A 13,900-nucleotide genomic window follows, 5' to 3' on the forward strand; every position below is an offset into this window, starting at 1 on the left:
AATTCAAGTTACAAATATGACAGAGCTCCGGGCCTCTTCTTCCTGAGGACGCTGAGGAAGAACCACCTGTCTTCAGCTGTCCTGGTGAACCTTTATTGCTGTACAATAGACAGTCTGGTATGGAAGCTGCACTATGGCTGAGTGCAAGCCTTTGCAGCGGGTGGTGGAAACTGCCCAACGCATCATAGGGATCCCACGTCCAGCCATCGAGGGGGGCCAGAAGAAGCGCTGCCTGCATGGAGCACGCAGCATCCTTAAGGACTCCTCCCACCACCATAGACTGTTCGGAACCCTCAGGACCAGGAGCAGCAGACTGAGGCACAACTTCTTCCCCAGAGCTGTGTCCCTGTTGAACTCCTGCTGGCTCTCACTACAGCAGTTTACACAATAACTAACTTAGTTACCAACATAGCTACTGATTAAACTTATTTTGCACACTAGTTTATTATTTGCACATTTCCTTTAGCTTTATTTAAAGTTTCTGGCATTTAATTTAAATACCCATCTGTAAAATATGTTCATAGTGCAACCTTGTAAACTACTGTAACAATATAAACCGCATCTAAAGCTACATTTTAATCAGCCCCAAATAAGTCAGTCTGTAGCCAAATTTAACATTTTTCCAGTCAACTTTATTACATTAAAGTAAACAAAAATATAGAAGAGCCACACATGGTAATTGTTTATTACATTTTTGTCATTTTATTATAGCCTATAGCATAATTTTATCATCTTTCAACATGTAGGGAGAACACGATAAATCTTGGTGAATTGCGCAATTATTCGCAATCTTCAACCTAATCTGGATCTTAGACTTATTGCCAATTAACTGAACTAACCAAATGTTGATATTTATAATCGTTTGCAATGTTTAGGATGCTTTTAAAACTTTTTCAAAGGCACCTTATTATTTAGATATCAGAGCCCCATATGAATTCAAATTGCGATTTCCAATATTCAAGCATTATTCATGTATCCACACGGTCGCAAACGTGCAGATTCTGTTCGGAGCCACGAACAGAGCTGAGCTACTAAAATTCGCGTAAATTTCTGTCTACGAACAGTTTAGACACAAATTCCCTCTGCTCGTTTCACGAATGAGCCCCGGAGACTGTAAAGAGGAGGCAGCGATGAGGTAAATAGTCAAAAACCCGAAACAAAGACTGTCAAACAGCTGTTTGTTGCCAGTGTTAATCTGTGGAAAAGCTCTGATGGGGAATTAAAATCAGGTTGGAGTTGACTGAGGTCTTCTGAGACGAGGACGTGACCGACGCCATCTTTGTAGTACCAGCGTTGTCCTGCAGGCTTTGCTGCTTCAAACGGGGATCGTGTTTCCAGATCTCTTAATCGACCCTTTAACCGACCTCGTAATCGATCCGTGATCTTTGGCAGGGACGCGGGCGCTGAACGGACCCAAAACTTATAGTGATAAATCAAAATGGATCCGACACAGTTTCCAGTAAAAGTCTGTTTTAAATCATGAAAAAAAAATAAAAAATAATTTTTTACACAAAACCAGCTTCATTAAAAGAATCCATAATACCCCCTTCTCGTTTTACTGTGTACCAAAGACACATTCTTCCCATTTTTAAAATTTTAAATCTTAGATGGTTAATGCAGAAATCCTCCTCCACATGGAAACAGCTGACTCACACTGAACATGGAACAGACTCACACGACTTCCACTCAATGCTAATGTGACGACCGCCAGCGTCTCAAAGGCACAAGACAGCAGAGCACTGTTACCATGGAGATGGTCCAACCTGGTCACACCCCGACTGCACCGGTACAGGAACCACAACTGTGTCCAGACCCCCACAAACATGGTTGAAGTTTATTTTCAGTGCTGGGATCAGATCAAGTCCCCAGAGCAAAAGCAGGAACGGACCAGTTCTGCTGGACACAAACATCGGTGAGACCGTTTACAGCAGGGAGCAGAACGTGGGTTCCTGTGGAGAAGGGCGAGGACCCCCACAGAAATCTGGGGAGACCTCTCAACTCTGGGAAGCTTAAGAAAATCATCTTTGTTTTCTGTTCTAAAAATAAAAGGTTTTCAAAAAAGTTGAAAAGACAAAACCAAATTCTGGAAAAAACACATTTCAGCTGAAATTGAACTGAAGTTTTCAAAAGGTTCAAACTTTAAATATGTCAGGTGAACAGTTTATTTGCCAGATTGGAGGGTCAGAATGTTGATTTTTTTTTTTTTTTTAAAAAGCAAAACGTACCAGTAGTCCAAATATTTTTTCTCTGATGTGATAAAATCACTTGGATCTGTGCACAGTTCTGTACGTTACACCTCCGGCAGCCTGCAAACCCACGGACCAGTGAACAGACGCCATCTTGCAGCTGTCTGAAGCCTTTAAATAAAAAAATAAAAAAGAAAAGTCATCTTCAGAAGAAGGTTCAGTTTGTGGTTTCGGACGCTGGGAGTCCCCCCCCAGAGGGAATACTCCACCAGCAGAGCTGACAGGAAAACCCCACAAGTCCTAAAGTCTCTCAGCGCCCTCACTGAGAGCTCCTGAAACTCATCTGGTCCCGTCCTTCTGCCGGGACGGCACAGTGGGAGGGGGGGGGGTCATACTTCATGGAAAAAGTCTGTGGGCAGGTCTCTGTTGGCCCCGCCCCTCCACCTCTCCCCCATCTTGATGAGCTCAGACACGATGCACACTGATGACGTGAGGGCCACCAGGAAGAGCAGGTCTGCAGGACAAGTGGCCAACAGTTAGCCTCGGCTAATGCTAACTACATTAGCATCTTCTACGCAGAAGGGTCATCTCGTCACAGCTGGAGGTCAAAGGTCAGCTGTGGTGGGTTTAGAGAAACGTACCGGTGAGGCTGAGACTCTCCGTCTGGAAGACACTCTGCAGGGGAGGGAAATAGATGACGAGGAGCTGGCCCATGATGGACGCCAGGACAGCATAGCAGAAGGTCCTGTTACTGCACAGACCCATCTCATGGACCATACGAGTCTGAGGACACATTGACTGATGATGTTACATCTCCAACAACATTTTTAACTCGCTCGTTTTGACCACAAGTGACCTTTATTTCACACACACGCGGAGGAGGAGCACCAGACTCACCTGAGAGCGAGAGCTCAGGGCGTTGAACATGTCGAAGAAGACGAAGCAGGTGAAGGTCATGGTGGTGTCTCGGGGGGTGATCATGTTGTCCTGCAACTGAGAAGCACAAAGGCATCACCCAGCTGCGGCCAAGCCTCATCCGGTCAACTGCTCACCTCTCTCCAGAAGACAAAGAGCGTCCCGCACACGATGATGAAGGCCGACACCAGCACCTTGAGGATGAGGCCGCGGGTGATGATGCTGTCCTTCACGTTACGAGGCGGCTTCCTGATCACGTCCCTGTCAACAGGCTCCACCCCCAAGCTGAGAACAACACGGCAACAGCGCACAGATGTGACACATTTAAACTGAGATCAAAGAAAACCTCAAAAACACTTAAGGTCACTCAGGTCGGAACACATTCGGTAGAGTGAATTTCACTCTTCAGAATAAAAGTCCGGATTCGGATCGCGGTGACTTCAATGGAATTAAAAACTCCACTCCTGTACCTCTGAGCAGGAGGTCCATCCATGATGATGTTGATCCAAAGGATCTGCATGGCGTTCAGGGGGTTGGGGAAATTCATCAGCGTCGCCACGGAGATAAGGGTCAACGCTGCAATGCTCCTGGACACCAGAAGGGGGCGTCTGAGGTTGCGATCTTGGCTTTAGGCAATATCCCACGTGTATTTTACTCACGTGCTCAGCTGGAAACGCACAAAGTTCTTGATATTGTTGTAGATTCCTTTTCCCTCCTCGATGGCTGACCTGGGAAGAGAAGAGGGTTCGTTTCTGCCATAAAGCTGCGGGGCTGAAACTCAACACTACAGCCGACTCACATGATGGTCCGGAAGTCGTCATCCACCAGGATCATGTCTGCAGCTTCCTTGCACACGTCGGTACCCGTCTGGCCCATTGCAACGCCGATGTCGGCCGCCTTGAGGGCCACAGCGTCATTGACGCCGTCGCCGGTCATGGCCACCACGGCACCTATGTTCTGCAGTGACTACAGGCAACAACAACATTTACAGGTCGATCGCAGTGTAGTCATCCAGCAGAGGGCAGCAGGGAGCTCATATTAACCATTAGCAGGTTACACTTAGCTGATGGGACAGCCAAGCATTAGCATGCTAACGTCACTGCGGAGCTGTAACTCACCCTCACCCTCACCCACCCACTCATCCACCCTCTCACCTTGACGATCTTTAGCTTGTGGCGTGGACTAGCTCTGTAAAATACAGCAATCTGAGGAGAGAGAACCAGACGGTCATGTGACCCACTGAGATCCTTCAGCTTTCTCGTCAAAGTTCAAACTGACTCATTTGACAATGAAGCCTTTGGACTCGGGTTCCATGACGGTTCTCTAAAATACCATCAACCTCTCAGAGAAGATCAAAGGGGCGGGAACGACGGAAAACAAGATGGTGGCGTCTACGAAGGCTTGTTGTCGTTAGCATGAGCCTTTAGCATAAATGAGCCTTTAGCAATGTTGATGCTCTAAACTGTGCTTCTCACCCTGGGGACCATGTGTGAGAGCTGCTGCAGGTCCAGCTGATCCACCTCGTCTCCAGACAGACACTGGCTGCCTTTGGAGTAGAAGCCCAAACGAGCAGCTGCAGAACCAGAACCACAAAGACACCAATCTAATGGATCTACTGATGACTGCTAAATAATTACTGGATCAGTACTGATGTTAGATTAGAGGCCGCCAAGGCCGACTCAGCAGAACCAGTGGACAGATCTCCACCAGCTCACCGACCCCCCCACTAACTGTGCGTCATGTGTGTTTACCTATGGAGATGGCAGTCTCCTGGGAGTCCCCAGTAATCATCTTGATGGCGACACCAGATCCGATGAGCGTTCCCACAGCTTCTTTGACACCAGACCTGGGTGGGTCAATCATGCCCACCAGACCCAGGAAGGTCAGGTTCCCCAGCTCGGGTCCTGATGCAAATGCCAGGACTGCAGGAAGAGGTGGACATGTCAAGGCGCCGATGCCTTCAGGCCGGTTCTGGTGCTGCGTGGGCTCAGTTTTACCTCTGAGGCCGGCGCTGCCCATGTAGCTGACTTGCTGCTGGTATAGCTCCCTCTGCTGGTGAGTGAGGGGCAGCGTGCTGCCTCTGCTGTTGTAGGAGGTGCACAGACGGATCACCTGCTCAAAAGCTCCCTTCATGAAGAAAAATCCAGGGTTATCCTGTCAGACATAACACGGTCAGTCAGTCAGTCCGACCCTGCTGAAAGGTTTGTGCTTTATGAGTAGTCAGGCTGGAAACCACGCTCACCCGCAGGGTCCGATGGACACAGCGGATGGCCATACACTTCTGTTCCGAGGTGAACGGCTGCTCTTCCAGACGGACGTACTCCTGCTGGAGACTCTCCAGACCCATCTGGGAGAGCAGCAAACAGACCACAGCTTCAATGGTCTGAGGAGCTCCTCTCACCAGGACATAGAAGGTTCTGCTTCTGCCAGTACAACCGCTGTCCCAGCGGAAAATGTCCACATTGGTCCATCACACCTAGCTGGACCTTTCCTGACCGCTTTTTCTCTTCTGTCTTTCTCCATTGTCTTCTCTTCTTTATGAAAGTGCTAAAAGATTTGAATCCTTTACCTTCATGGCCAGAGCGATGAGGGCGCCCTCTGTTGGTCGGCCCAGCAAAGTGTGATTTCTGATGACGGAGTCATTACACACACAGCCGGCCTACACACACACACACACACACATGCACAGACACGCAGACACACAAAGAGAGTTACCGTTGCTACCGTTTATGGAGACACCACAGAAGAAGAGACCTCAGACCCACCTCCACGATCTTGGTGACTGATGGACACGAGAAGCCGTGGATGACCTCTCCATCCAGGAGGACCTCTCCAGCACCATTGTAGCCAACACCGGTCACCTGCACGACATTATCAGCAGGTCAAAGAGGCAAAACGGCGCCGACGTGCGTGTTTATGGCGACGCGAGGGTGGACAGACCTCAGCGTGGAGCCCATCTGATGTGAACATCTGAGTGACCGTCATCTCATTCTTGGTCAGAGTTCCAGTCTTGTCTGAACAGATCACGTTACAGCAACCTGAGAGGACACGGACAGACGGACACACACTTACGGCAGAGGTGGAGGTGGGTGCGGCAGTGATGACGGTGAGGAGGAGGAAACCTACCCAGAGTTTCTACGATGGGCAGCTTCTTCACGATGGCTCTTTTCTTCACCATCCTCATCACGCCGAGAGCCAGCGTGACTGTCACCACGATAGGGAGACCCTCTGGGATGGCAGCCACAGCCAGACTGAAGGAGACCAGAGCCAAACCAGTGGTTAACGACCGAAATCACCTCAACGTTGTGTTGTGTCAACGTTGTGTTGTGTCTGCAGTCACCTGACGCCGATGGTGAACATGTCCAGGATCCTCTTCCCCTGCAGCCACCCCACCAGCATGATGACCCCTGAAAACACAGAGTTGAGGGGTAAGGCAAGCCCCCACAGGCAGAAACGACCTGAGGAAGGGGGTGAAGGGGCCAAACCTATGATGCTGAGGGAATAGAGCGAGAGCTGCTTCCCCAGCAGATCCATGCTCTTCTGCAGGGGCGTCTTCGGAGACTGAACAAAGCACATTTACGTCTGATTAACACTGAAACCACAGTCTCAGCAATCTAAAAAGGAAAACATTTCACCTCCTCCGCCTGCATCATCTTGAAAACCTCCCCAAACTCCGAGTTCTCGCCGGTTCCTATGACGATGCCCTGAGGGACACCACAACAGCAGGGTCATTAGGTCTGTCAGCAGGAACAATAACCCGATGAATAACCCGACGGTACCTTGGCTTTGCCGCAGCGCACCAGCGTCCCCATGAAGGCGATGTTGCTGCAGGAGGCCACGTCTCTGTTGGTGCCCCCCGTCTGGGGGTAGGTGTTCTTGGAGCAGGGGGTGGTTTCTCCCGTCAGACTGGACTCATCCACAGACAAGTCTGTGGACTGAGAGGATGGAGCACCGACACAGAGTTTAGAATAGAGTTAGCATGCACATGGGACAGGGGACAGAAGGGGGACAGAAGGGGGAGAGACAGGGGACAGAAGGGGGACAGAAGGGGGAGAGAAGGAGGAGAGACAGGGGACAGAAGGGGGACAGAAGGAGGAGAGACAGGGGACAGAAGGGGAAGAGACAGGGGACAGAAGGGTGAGAGACAGGGGACAGAAGGGTGAGAGACAGGGGACAGAAGGGTGAGAGAAGAGGAAGAGACACGGGACAGAAGGGGGAGAGACAGGGGACAGAAGAGGGAGAGGGAGAGACAGGGGGCAGAAGGGGGAGAGACAGGGGACAGAAGGGGGAGAGACAGGGGACAGAAGGGTGAGAGACAGGGGACAGAAGGGTGAGAGACGGGATAGAAGGGGGAGAGAAGAGGAAGAGACAGGGGACAGAAGGGGGAGAGACAGGGGACAGAAGAGGGAGAGACAGGGGGCAGAGACAGGGGACAGAAGGGTGAGAGACAGGGGACAGAAGGGGGAGAGAAGAGGAAGAGACAGGGGACAGAAGGGGGAGAGGGAGAGACAGGGGACAGAAGGGGGAGAGACAGGGGACAGAAGGGGGAGAGACAGGGGACAGAAGGGGGAAAAACAGGGGACAGAAGGGGAAGAGACAGGGGACAGAAGTGGGAGTGAGAGGGGACAGAAAGGGGAGAGAAAAGGGACAGAAGGGGAAGAGACAGGACACAGAAGTGGGAGAGAGAGGGGACAGAAGGGTGAGAGACAGGGGACAGACTGGGGAAAGACAGGGAACAGAAGGGGAAGAGACAGGGGACAGAAGGGGGAGAGAGAGGGGACAGAAGGGGGAGAGAGAGGGGACAGACTGGGGAAAGACAGGGAACAGAAGGGGAAGAGACAGGGGACAGAAGGGGGAGAGAGAGGGGACAGAAGGGGGAGAGAGAGGGGACAGAAGGGTGAGAGACAGGGGACAGAAGAGAGAGAGACAGGGGACAGAAGAGAGAGAGACAGGGGACAGAAGGAGGAGAGACAGGGGACAGAAGGAGGAGAGACAGGGGACAGAAGGGGGAGAGACAGGGGACAGAAGGGGAAGAGACAGGGGACAAAGGGGGACAGAAGGGGAAGAGACAGGGGACAAAGGGGGACAGAAGGGGAAGAGAGAGGGGAGAGAGGGCAGCGAGACAGAGGAGAGAAGGGGGAGAGACAGGGGACAGAAGGGGGAGAGACAGGGGACAGAAGGTGGACAGAAGGGGAAGAGAGAGGGGAGAGAGGGCAGCGAGACAGGGGACAGAAGGGGAAGAGACAGGGGACAGAAGGGGGAGAGACAGGGGACAGAAGGGGGAGAGACAGGGGACAGAAGAGGGAGAGACAGGGGACAGAAGAGGGAGAGGGAGGGGACAGAAGGGTGAGAGACAGGGGACAGAAGGGGAAGAGACAGGGGACAGAAGAGAGAGAGACAGGGGACAGAAGAGAGAGAGACAGGGGACAGAAGGAGGAGAGACAGGGGACAGAAGGAGGAGAGACAGGGGACAGAAGGGGGAGAGACAGGGGACAGAAGGGGAAGAGACAGGGGACAGAAGGGGAAGAGACAGGGGACAAAGGGGGACAGAAGGGGAAGAGACAGGGGACAAAGGGGGACAGAAGGGGAAGAGAGAGGGGAGAGAGGGCAGCGAGACAGAGGAGAGAAGGGGGAGAGACAGGGGACAGAAGGGGGAGAGACAGGGGACAGAAGGTGGACAGAAGGGGAAGAGAGAGGGGAGAGAGGGCAGCGAGACAGGGGACAGAAGGGGAAGAGACAGGGGACAGAAGGGGGAGAGACAGGGACAGAAGGGGGAGAGACAGGGGACAGAAGAGGGAGAGACAGGGGACAGAAGGAGGAGAGACAGGGGACAGAAGAGGGAGAGACAGGGGACAGAAGGGGGACAGAAGGGGGAGAGACAGGGGACAGAAGAGGGAGAGACAGGGGACAGAAGAGGGAGAGGGAGAGACAGGGGGCAGAAGGGGGAGAGACAGGGGACAGAAGGGTGAGAGACAGGGGACAGAAGGGGGAGAGAAGAGGAAGAGACAGGGGACAGAAGGGGGAGAGGGAGAGACAGGGGACAGAAGGGGGAGAGACAGGGGACAGAAGGGGGAAAAACAGGGGACAGAAGGGGAAGAGACAGGGGACAGAAGGGGGAGAGACAGGGGACAGAAGGGGGAGAGACAGGGGACAGAAGGGGGAAAAACAGGGGACAGAAGGGGAAGAGACAGGGGACAGAAGGGGGAGAGACAGGGGACAGAAGGGGGAGATACAGGGGACAGTGAAAGAGTGAGTGTGTATTTCTGCACCTCGAACAGGCGGAGGTCAGCTGGGACCCTCTCTCCCACCGACAGACACACGGTGTCCCCAGGGACCAGCTCTCTGGCCAGCAGGTGCTCCAGGACCCCGTCCCTCACACTGACACAGGTGAAGACGTCACATGATCAAACAGTAACACACACAGCCCTCCCTGAGATTCTCTTCTCACCAATGACATTCCGGAGGCACCAGTTTCCCCAGTTCTTCCAAAGATTTTTCTGAGCGGTACTCCTGCCCAGAGGAGGGACAACCACAATGAACACACCCTCACCCACACACACCCACACACACACACACAAACACACACACACATGCACGCACACACACCCACACACACACACACAAACACACACACACACACACACACACAGACACACACACACACACAGACATGCACGCACACACCCAGCCTGACCTGGACGAAGGCCACGGTCACCACGATGATGATGGCCTGTCAACAGATGATGCTGAGGCTTTAGACTGTTCTTTATGCTGTGGATACGTTTGCCTGACAACACTTAAACATCTGTCTTTAAGGATTCTACATCCTGTCTAACATCTGGATGCAGGTTCCACTCACCACAGTGATGCTGATGGCGTCATCGAACTGGTGCATGAGGACGCTGATGACAGCCGACGCCAACAGGAGCAGGATGAGAGGGTCCTTGAACTGGAGAGGACACAGCTGATCAGCTGGGCGTCTGCTGACACACACACTCACACACACGGCCCATCTGAACGTGTGTGTCTCATCAGAGGTCTGAGCAAGCAGGTCAGATCTGGTCCCAGGTCAGACCTGGAATCATGGCAGGATGTTCTTGCTGCTCTTTCCTGCTTACATAAGTTGAGCAAAGCTGGCTGGTCCATAAAGGGGTGGAGCTAAAGGAAACAGGGCAAAGGCTGCAGCTTCCATGGTGACCTGGTTTCCACTCTCAAACATCCCCCTGGGTCCTGTTGGCATGTAGCAGGTCCACTGGTACCGATGGGACACGTCTGACACACAGGACACGAGTGTGAGCAGGAAGGTGTGTCCTCCTGTCCCAGGAAGGAACGTTCTTGTGTCCCAGGAAGGTGTGTCCTCCTGTCCCAGGAAGGAACGTTCTTGTGTCCCAGGAAGGTGTGTCCTCCTGTCCCTTCCTGTCCCAGGAGGATAGGTCCTCCTCCTGACCTGCCCTGTCCCAGGAGGGTGTGTCCTCTTGTCCCCTCCTGTCCCAGGAGGATGTGCCTCCTCCTATCCTGCCCTGTCCCAGGAGAGTGTGTCCTTCTCCTTTCTCCTCCTGTCCCATGAGGTTGGGTCCTCCTCCTATCCTGCCCTGTCCCAGGAGAGTGTGTCCTTCTCCTGTCCCCTCCTGTCCCATGAGGTTGGGTCCTCCTCCTGTCCTGCCCTGTCCCAGGAGGATGTGCCTCCTCCTATCCTGCCCTGTCCTAGGAGGGTGTGTCCTCCGGTCTCCTCCTGTCCCAGGAGGGTGTGTCCTCTTGTCCCCTCCTGTCCCAGGAGGATGTGCCTCCTCCTGTCCTGCCCTGTCCCAGGAGGTTGTGTCCTCCTATCCCTTCCTGTCCCAGGAGGATGGGTCCTCCTCCTGTCCTGCCCTGTCCCAGGAAGGTGTGTCCTCCTGCCTCCTCCTGTCTCCTCCTGTCCCAGGAGGATGTGCCTCCTCCTGTCCTGTCCTGTCCCAGGAGGGTGTGTCCTCCTGTCCCCTCCTATCTCGTCCTGTCCCAGGAGGCTGTCCCCTTTACAGGACAAGGTTGCGAACACACACAGACCTCAGACCTGGTTGCCATGACGTTTACCTGTGCAATGTATTTCTTCCATAGCGGCTCCTCTTCACCAATGTCGAACTCGTTCCAGCCATGGTACGCTCGCCGTCGGCCCACCTCCTGGTGGCTCAGACCCACCTGCAGGTCCGCCTGTCCGCCAGAGCAGAGGTCAAAGGTTAGGACATCAGCTGCCGCATCAACAAGAACAACCAATAAGGCCTCACCTGTAAAACACACGCTACTTCGTTGATGGGGAGTTCACAAGCTTTTCTGGCGGTCAGTACTGGGACCATGTTCTCATCTTCTCCGGGGGGTCGAGTCTGGGAAAGCTGCAACAGGAACACAGGCGGGAGAACGCCAGGTGTCACCTCACCTGTGACTCAGCAGCAAACAACAGAAGGGCAATATCTCAGGTGTGCGGACGCAAGCCTGCGCCTCTGGTTTCAAAATAAGAGTGCGATGATCCCAGGAAGCCGATAAGTGGTCATAAAGTGACAGCTGTGTTTGATGGATACCAGCACAGGCACTGGTGGGGCGGGGCCAGCGTTCCAGTTCAACCAGTCTGATTGCTGCTTAAACCAATTTGGGTCAACCTGATTTGTAGCAGCAGCCATTCAGACAACTCTCTGACCTTTGACCTAAACCCAGCCGTGCCCTGAACCCTCCAACAAAAACGCGGCCGACGTAACCTTTGCAGATTTGCGTAAATAAGTAGGATTTTATGATTTTACGTGAAATTCAAAAACCTTAAAGTGACTTCCTGTCTCATGCGAAATCACGCGTCGTCATGGTGACAGCTCAGGCTGCTCCTCTGATCAGTCATGACGGGAAACACATCCGGACCAGCAACTGTAATATTCCGCCGTGATATCTGAGTGAAAGCAGCGTCTCTAGAATAAACGTCCCGTCGCGACCCACTGCGGCCAGCTTCAGCTCCTCTGGGTCCGGGGAGATTCCGCCCTCACCTGGAGGCAGCTGCGTCTACCGGCTCCACACCCTGATTACAGACCCTTCACCGGGGACCAAACTGCTCACACCTGTTCCTGGGCCCCACGGCAAGAAAGAGCAACAGCTCACACACATCGATACGCGCCTCACCCCCCGGTGCTTCTGCATACCTGCTCAGGTGCTCGTCACTCAACTGTCTCCAACTTGTTTCCCAGTGAAATGTTCGATATTTTAAAGGAGTTTAAACTGCCAAGTGCGGCACATGAACTATCCGCGTACCTGTGATGTGGTCGAGCTATCAACAGGTCTAGTGAGTAAACACAGCCGAGTCTTAACCCAGTCAGGTGCATCAGGTACATCCTCGTTAGCTGCGGTTAGCTAGTGGGCTAATGCCCCGCCGGCTAACCATTAAGGGAAACAAAACAACTCAAATGGCGGCAGACGAGCATCAAACCGGGTCGGTTCGTAGGTCAACAACCCCCAATAAACCACAGCCGTTCTGACAGCTTAACAAAAAGCTACGACGGCGCTGGCTGCTAAGCTAACATTAGCTCCTCGAGGTGCGCGCAGCAGGCTAAAGGCGGAGGGAGAGCTCCTCTCGGGGAGGTAAACTAACTAAACTCGGCTGCTGCTCCTGGGTCCGATGACTCCCCGCGATCGGCCCGTGGAAAACCGTCGATTCACGACCGAAGACGTGGACGGGATCCATAACTAAAGGAGTCATCGCGTTGGGAGGAAGCCGTGGTCCTTAAACTTACCAGCAGCTCCCGTTTCTTCAGCATCTTCCGCGGAACCCACCGCTGACAGATTTTCTCGGACAGATTACGGATTTTCGCGTCAGACTCGCTGCCGGTACCGGGAGACACTACCGGTTTCCGTTTCACAATAAAGGCGGACGGCTCGGAGGCGGTACCGCCTGACCTACTATTGTTATCTAATCAGTTTAACCGGAGCATCCGACAAAATGCATTTATTGTTGAATGTAGATATCTTTACGCGCACTCATACAAACGGTGCGTCAACCTGATTTTCATATTTTTAATCATTCAGGGGGAAAAAACAGGAATAAATGTATGAAAAACGGTATTCTACTATGCATTTTTGCAAATACCAAACATGATGTATTCCGTTATTTTTTTCTTTGCTTTGAGTGTTCAATTATGGTTGAATTTCACGGCGTTCGGGAAAAATGCATTTTCTGTATGTAGTAAAACTCCTTTTACTTATTCAGAACTTCTGACGCTTTTAATTTTATTACCCCGACACGATACTTTCCGTTCCAGAACCGTCCGTTTTCCAAACAAAGACGGTAGAAAATTAGATGAGTCACTCGGTGTTAGAAAAGAGTTCTAAAACCACAAGAGTCTGGACTTTTACATGCCCTTTTTTCAATATTCATTTGTATTACATGTTTCGTTCGTTTAGTATAGAAAAGTTATTTTAAGCACTAATTGTCAGTGTATTCCAACAGTGAAGCACAGAAGGGCCTCTTGTGCTTCTCATGACAGCAAAAGAGATCAGTGTGAAGATAAATAAACAAATGAAAACTGCTCCACTTGGTACTGCATCCATTCCCAAAAAATTAGAAAGGTTCTAAACTTTTTCTGGGCTTTCATTTTTGTGATTTTTGAATTAATTGTGATTTTGCAGCCATTTGTACGTTGTATACTTGATCCTATTCAGTAAGTCGCATTTTATGTTTATAAACCGATCGTGAGTGGTGCATCTGTCCTATAAAACATCTCTGCAGAGACCGGCTCTTACCTGCGGGGGCGCTCGCGGTTTACCGGGTCGTTGAGTTCCTGTTTCCGGTC

General features: G+C 52.0%; 1 protein-coding gene across 1 annotated transcript; it reads right to left on the reverse strand.

The window, feature by feature from the left end:
- Positions 1–610: 610 nt before the first annotated feature.
- On the reverse strand, positions 611–12,974 carry atp2c1 (ATPase secretory pathway Ca2+ transporting 1). Its single transcript, XM_003965799.3, has 27 exons — positions 12,845–12,974; positions 11,363–11,467; positions 11,172–11,288; positions 9,961–10,050; positions 9,796–9,831; positions 9,550–9,611; positions 9,371–9,479; positions 6,881–7,036; positions 6,737–6,805; positions 6,587–6,662; positions 6,442–6,508; positions 6,228–6,352; positions 6,042–6,139; positions 5,867–5,962; positions 5,671–5,760; positions 5,344–5,448; positions 5,099–5,255; positions 4,853–5,023; positions 4,577–4,674; positions 4,256–4,306; positions 3,901–4,067; positions 3,761–3,829; positions 3,572–3,688; positions 3,239–3,386; positions 3,084–3,179; positions 2,828–2,969; positions 611–2,700 (listed from the first exon to the last, which is right to left on the reverse strand). Exons 1-27 carry the CDS (start codon positions 12,866–12,868, stop codon positions 2,576–2,578), a joined length of 2,766 nt encoding a protein of 921 aa, XP_003965848.1. The 5' UTR covers positions 12,869–12,974; the 3' UTR covers positions 611–2,575.
- Positions 12,975–13,900: the final 926 nt, after the last annotated feature.

The sequence above is a fragment of the Takifugu rubripes genome, chromosome 7 (genome assembly GCF_901000725.2).
Source record: "Takifugu rubripes chromosome 7, fTakRub1.2, whole genome shotgun sequence".
NCBI classification, from domain to species: domain Eukaryota; kingdom Metazoa; phylum Chordata; class Actinopteri; order Tetraodontiformes; family Tetraodontidae; genus Takifugu; species Takifugu rubripes.